At 32.1% G+C, this 6,750-nt stretch overlaps 1 protein-coding gene across 1 annotated transcript; it reads left to right on the top strand.

The window, feature by feature from the left end:
- Nucleotides 1–833: 833 nt before the first annotated feature.
- On the top strand, nucleotides 834–5,559 carry LOC131179178 (uncharacterized). The gene is made up of 12 exons (XM_058145252.1): nucleotides 834–996; nucleotides 1,106–1,189; nucleotides 1,653–1,748; nucleotides 1,848–1,923; nucleotides 2,034–2,123; nucleotides 2,253–2,323; nucleotides 2,419–2,526; nucleotides 2,630–2,767; nucleotides 3,345–3,447; nucleotides 3,781–3,998; nucleotides 5,038–5,108; nucleotides 5,263–5,559. Exons 1-11 carry the CDS (start codon nucleotides 928–930, stop codon nucleotides 5,104–5,106), a joined length of 1,122 nt encoding a protein of 373 aa, XP_058001235.1. The 5' UTR covers nucleotides 834–927; the 3' UTR covers nucleotides 5,107–5,108; nucleotides 5,263–5,559.
- The last annotated feature ends 1,191 nt before the right edge of the window (nucleotides 5,560–6,750 follow it).

The following is a 6,750-nucleotide window of genomic DNA, read 5'->3' as shown; positions in this document are numbered from 1 at the left end:
AATACGACATTTACCAACAACTAATCACTACACATAAATTATTCAGTAATATTAATTATTTTAATAATTATTAATTATTTTAATAGTCGTCAATTTTGGTACCTATTAATTATTTAACTGTTAATTATTAGATATTAATTATTAATGATTAATTATTTATATAATAATTTAAAGTGAATATTTAATAAAAATAAATATTAGATTAATTATTAAATATAAAAATAATAATATTATATTATTGACCTAATTAAAATGCTCCTTCAACCTCTAAAATTTAGGAGGAGTAACCTTTCATGAATTATTTTTTTAACATTTAAATATTAATATAAATACTATATTATTAAATAATATAATTAATAAAAATAATATTTTAATTAGAGTTAAAACACTAAACGATACCTTAAAACTGTTGTGGAGCAAGGTGATAGTAAATAATATACCCTCTATCTCAACAAATAATTCTTTTGGTTAAGAAAGCTCCCATGATCAATTGCATACTCTGTTGCTGCAATCTGCTCTCCCGAGTCCTAAAATTTGTACAAGTAATCTATAATAGCCTTCAGGGTCGTGCCTATAGCAATTAAGCTATAGCTTTATCTTAGTGTTGCAATCTCAACGCATCTTGTCAACTTTATGGATAATATATGCTTGTCATTTGTCAATTTAATTATCCATTGAACCTATTGATTCACTTGTTTCTAATTTTAATTGGGTCTCATTCTCAAATTTCGAGTAAATTTTTAACCAGTTTGCAAACTCTAGAAGCCCAAAACCTCTTAGCCCAAATCCATAGCCAATTGTTATATTAAGCGACGTCGTTCTGCACAATCGAGCTAACGGTGTCGCTTCGTGCTCCTCTCCATTTACATTATCTTCTCTCCTGAAACAACTGATCTGATCTCTCCCCTCGTGTGCATCTGTGGGACAATGGATTTTCATATACGCAGTGTTTTCCTTCTGCTTATCGTTTCTTCTCTTCTCTGCTCAATAGCTAAGGTAATTCATCTCCCTCTCTGTCTCCATATTATACAGATACGTTTCTGTGTAGCTTAATTCATTTGATCGGTTGATTTTGTGGCTTGATTTGGTTAATTACCGAGTCCAGGCTGAAACCAGTGGTTCAGTTTTCTTTATCGATGGCCAAAATCGCCAATACCTTCGTACTCCATCAACAAACGATGTCGTTCAGGTTCATCTGTTTACTTCTCTTGCTATTTCTTTTTCCGATTCAATTCCCCAATTCAAATTGCTTGATGGGTAATTATTACAGAAATTTTAGTTTGATTTTGTTTCTATTTTATTGATCACTATGCATTTAGGCGATTATTTGAGTCCTAGTTAAATTATTAGGAACGAATAGTGATGATTTACATTTGCTTTAGACATGAATCAAAGGAGGTTCTCCATTGCAATTAAGGTTAAAGTGAACAGGAAAATATGAGATTCGCATTGGAATTAGCTTGTGGCATCTTATTGCTGCATCGGGAGAGATGCCATTTGGTGTTATATATGAGGCAAAGTACCCATTCTTCTATATGTGTATGTGTGTGTGTGTTTGAGAGAGAGAGAGAGAGAGAGAGAGAGAGAGAGAGAAGTGGATCTATAATGAAACATATTTTTTTAGCCATCCATAACTATTTTTTTGTTTTCAGTCTCACTCAATGTCGCCTCTGGAGCTGGGTGCTGCTGTGTCTGTCTTGCTTGGTTTTGCACCACCTGCCACAATTTCAGCTGCTGGTTCATCTAAGGTCCTTGCAGTGATAAACGTTGCAAATTAAAAATTTCAGCTCCTTCATATTTTTACTCCCTGAAGTTTCTGATCGCGAAAATTTTATTGCCTTTTGCAGTTGAATGAAGTTCTCTTGCCCAATCCATTTGATAGGCCTCGCACTGTTTTCATGCTGGAAGTCACAGGAGTCAATGGTCCTTGCACTTAGTTTTGAAATGAATTATTATATGAACTCTATTATTATTATTATTATTATTATTTTCTCTTTTCTGCTTAGGATTTATAAATTTCTTTTAACATGCAGATCTGGATGCTCCACAAATTGGCATGTTCAGCAATGCCTTTAGAAGCAAGTTTATTCTTGATTCGGATAAAGCTCAAATTGAACTGCCAGGTACCTGCCCTTTTGTAGACTAAAAATTATAGCTCATTGGTCACTTATACATGAATGTGACTATTTGTTGCTTGTGGATTATGCGAACTTAATTTCTCATGAATTTATGTTTTATGAGATCTGTTGCAGATGAAGAAGTTTCTGTGGTTTCTTTAGATGAAACATCAGCAGACTGCAATGACGAGGAATTAAGTGGTTTGGTTAGTTTTCACTTATTTCCTTGCTTCTGGTCTCTTCATAGATCATCATTTTTATATGCATGGCTTTAGTGTTATTTATTTATTTATTTGTTTAGGCATCTTGGTTGGGTGGATCCTATGCTATTGATGCTTTGGAACCACAGAATGGAAAGTTGATCATCCCACTGGCTAGTGGTGTCAATATGAATCTTCACGTGTCAAAGGTATTTTTTCTGTTGTTACTTGTAGTTTCACTCTATATCAGATTGAAACCCTTGGTTTTGTTCTCAGAATTTTATTGTAAGGATTACATTTTATTGTTTGCAGAAAGCAGACCAGGAATTCATGGCAAGTCTCTTGGCTTTGTTCCGCAATAGTAGAAGAGCAATAGAAATGCATGAAGATCTGTCACAGGCTACTCAAGGACCTGCAGAGTTGATCATGGGTCGTTTTGATGGCGTTAAGGTGATGACATTTGTCGTCCCTCCTTTTGTTTGTGTTTAAATATTTTGTTTTGCAAGAGTGAATTTTATTTGACCCATGCTGCTTCAGTTAAGACTTTATGTGACAGAAAAGAATCCCTGAAGTGCATGTTAATGAGGAAAAATGGTGTTTGTTTTTTTTCTTGTTTGGGTTTTTATCCTTTGGTTTCCAGATGGGTTTTGAGCAAATATCATATAATGACTTGGATGAAATATTGGATAATGGGTCTCTTCATGCTCTCTTGAGTGATAGAGATTTTTGACCTTGTCTGTCTCTTCATGCTCTCTTGAGTGATAGAGATTTTTGACCTTGTCCAGCCTTTAATTAGTGAAATTATATTACTTTCATATAAAATTTTATACAACCTATTGATTCTAACATTGCTTCACCTCATTCTTAAATTATATGATTTGAAATGATTTCCAGTGATGGTGTTTTATTGGTTAGCCAAGTTTAAAAGATGGAAAAGTTGTGTTCTTTTCTGCCTCAAACCTTCTTCGTATCAGTGCATTTGGATACCTATCAACTTTATCACTTATTTATTTATTTATTGTCCTAGGCCTTGCAAGAGCAATATGGACATGAAGTTGTGGAGCAAGGACTGGAGCTATTGCTTGCTACATTGTCTAAAATGCTTGATTCATTCCAAGCAGCATACAAAGGCTGGTTTTCTTTCTTTTGGAAATGTTCATATGATCTTTGTCTTAACCTAAAATATTGCCATTTATATGAAACAAGAAACCTAGTTTACCTGATTAGTGTTTGCACTCTTATGGACTCTGTTTGTGTGCGTGTGTGTATGTGTGTGTGTGTGATTAGACAAGTGTGGTGGAATTTGAAGAGAACCATGCCGCTTGTTATGCATTTTGCAAGTAATTTCACTTGCAAGTAACAATTCTTTCTTCATATTTGCTGCCAATATTTGTGAGTAAATATGCTGTTGTTTCTTAGTAATTATTGCTGTTTGTCAACTTTGGCAATAATGGTAATTGCAGGTCAATTTGTTGGAGTTATCATCTGTAATGAGATACCTTCTTCAGAATCAGGAACAATGTTGAATCTGATGTTGACTTCACGGCCATCTGCACGTTGGTTGGCAGAGAAAGAAGGATCAAATACAACTAATGCAACAACCATTGCAGAAATAGCCTTGGTTAGAAAGACCCTAGCTTGGGTGACTGGAATTATTCTTCTCATTTCTACTCTATTAGGGGTAAGATTGTCTAACAGCAAATTTATGGACATTTTTGCTTTTCCTTTTCCACCGTCTAAAAAAAAAAAAAAAAAATTCCTCAATTGAGTTATGAAGGCAGCAGAAATGAGTGTGCTGATTTAAGCTTCTCTTACCTGCTCTTACTCCCCATACTTGCCACTCTGCTCCTATTTTTTTTTTTAAAATATTTCTGAAGTGAGAAAAGCTGGAAATTGCTTACTACTAAAATATTCAATGGCAAGAGTCAAAGGGAGATGTTTTGTGTCTAATGTGTTAAGAAGGTGAAACAGTTGTGAATTACACTGTGGGACGAGCAGGGGCAATCTTTTATATAAGATTAACGTAACAAGTCTTTGCCTACTACATAGGACAAGCAGTCTTCTCATTTATTAATTGGAATTTCCTTCACATGACAAATCCACATTCTCTGACTTAAATTGGCAAGGAAAACCATGTTCCCTGGATCTTGTTAATGTTTAACTCTACACGATGAGGACCTATCGCATTAACATATTATCTGATATACATGCATTATGCATCTGGAAAAAATGCAGACCATCATTCTGTACATGTCCTGGACAAAATCAATTGATGCTTTTTATATCATCTCTTGCTTGCTTAGTTAATAGAATATGCTGGATGTAAGATGCAAAACATATATACTAAGCTTCAACAGAAAAATTGTCCATCTTGTTAAAATATATTGGCTTTCGGGACTTGGATCAGATGGTTAAAACTTAATTTGGACTCACGGCTTCTGTAGTTTTCAAGCTATATTATTTTTGCAGTTTTATAAGTGCTTATATATTTGGTTGGAACTCATGGGGCTTCTTAATGCGCATATATATATATATATATATATATATATATATATATGGTTTGCTGTCTTCCATGCGAGACATATATGTATGCACACCTTTTCAGCAGATTTCTAAAAAAAGAAAAAGAAAGGGGTCTTTTTAAGTTTACTCAATAGCTGTGGCAGAATCAGAATGAACACCACATCTGATTTTCTCATTTTCTCCCATCTTTGCTGCAGATATACTTGCTGCTTAATATGCCACTCACCAGGGACACCCTTCTCTACTCTAATGTCAAACTTGACTAAAGGTAGTTGATGAATCTTTTTGCTGCTAGATGTGGTGCAAGATGGCACTGGGGCTTTTGTTAATGGGTTATTTGTAGATTTGTGTTAGTCGATTTTTTATTAGTGCCCAACATTGTTGTGAAACCCGTTCCCGGATTATTGTGTGGTATTGAGTAGGTTGCTCTGGCAAATCAGGTGTCCTCTTTTAAGCATCGGTATCTGGTGCATGGCCGAGAAAATACAAGAAAGCTGGTTGATGTGAGGCCTAATGTACTTTGGGGCAGGGGGAATTCAAATGTGTAACAATGATAATTATGCAGCAAATTTTTGGTTGGCGGTTAGATAGATTGTCATATTGTGCATTTGTTGAATAGTTTGTTGCCATCATGATATTAATATGTATTTTTAGCTGCCTTTCATAATTGAACGTCATATAAGATTTTGAATAAGGAAAACTGCTGAGATTCCTAGTTATATTTCTAATTCATGTTTGAATATGAGCACTTATCTCCTCTGTGATGCTTAAAATTAAAATAATTTATTAGTTTTTTCTTGTTATAATATTGTCACTATAACATATTATAGTTAGTAGTAAAAATTTTGCAGTGATATTAATTTTATTGCTATAAAGCTAACAAATAGTAGTAATATGAAAAATTATTACTAACAACTGTTGTTATCATTGACAAATTTTTTACAGCTCATAATTTTTTATTTGCAACAACCATATTTTATTGTAGAATATATATGGTTGTAATTTTATAGCGATAATTTGTTACAATTCATATATTGTTATCAAAATTTATAATAATAAATTTTATACTTTTGTCAATAAAATATTTTTACTGTGAAATCTAATATTTCTTATGGTATGCATTAATAAATTATTATTTAATTATTACATTATTAGACTAATTGATATAGAACACATTTTTATTCCATTTATTATTTTGTTTTAATAATTTTATCATTAAATAAATCATGTATCATTAATTAATTATTAATTAATTATTTACAAATAAGATTTATTTTATTAAAAATGAAATAATCATAGATGACATGTTGATTAAATTTTTGCTTAAAAAAGGTAGTTAAATTTTAACATATTTCGGAGAAAAAAAGGAACTAATTGACAAACATATATTTCTTTGAATTAAGATATATGTATCACTATCTTATGATAAATTTTTAATTAAATTAAATTAAATAATATAATCTTTGGAGAAATTATCAAGGAAAATCTAGGAACTTGGACGATATATATGATTAGATCATAAAGATTACTGTGATTATTCTGTCGTGACTGGTTATCAATATTGAACAAATCGTCTAAGAATATGGCTGTGCTTTTGTGTATTTTTTATGAAAGTCATCTAAAATATATATAAAGAATTTCTTTGACGTCCATTCTCTACAAACCAGTCTTTCTTTTTTTGCCCATTTTATTATTTTTTTTTTTGGTCGTTCAAAATATAAAGAATTGATGACTGAAAAATAAATGAAGCTTTGACATGCAATTTATACATGCATCAATACTAACCCAGCTATTGTCTTCTGATGGCCAACAGCCATATAAATAACAAGTTGCTGTGTGTATTAATCGGTTAATAAAAAATAATTAAAAAGAAGAAATACCCCAAAAACTGAAAGAATAATTAATAATTA

This window comes from Hevea brasiliensis, chromosome 4, assembly GCF_030052815.1.
Source record: "Hevea brasiliensis isolate MT/VB/25A 57/8 chromosome 4, ASM3005281v1, whole genome shotgun sequence".
Taxonomy (NCBI): domain Eukaryota; kingdom Viridiplantae; phylum Streptophyta; class Magnoliopsida; order Malpighiales; family Euphorbiaceae; genus Hevea; species Hevea brasiliensis.
This window is presented reverse-complemented; position numbering and strand designations above follow the sequence as displayed.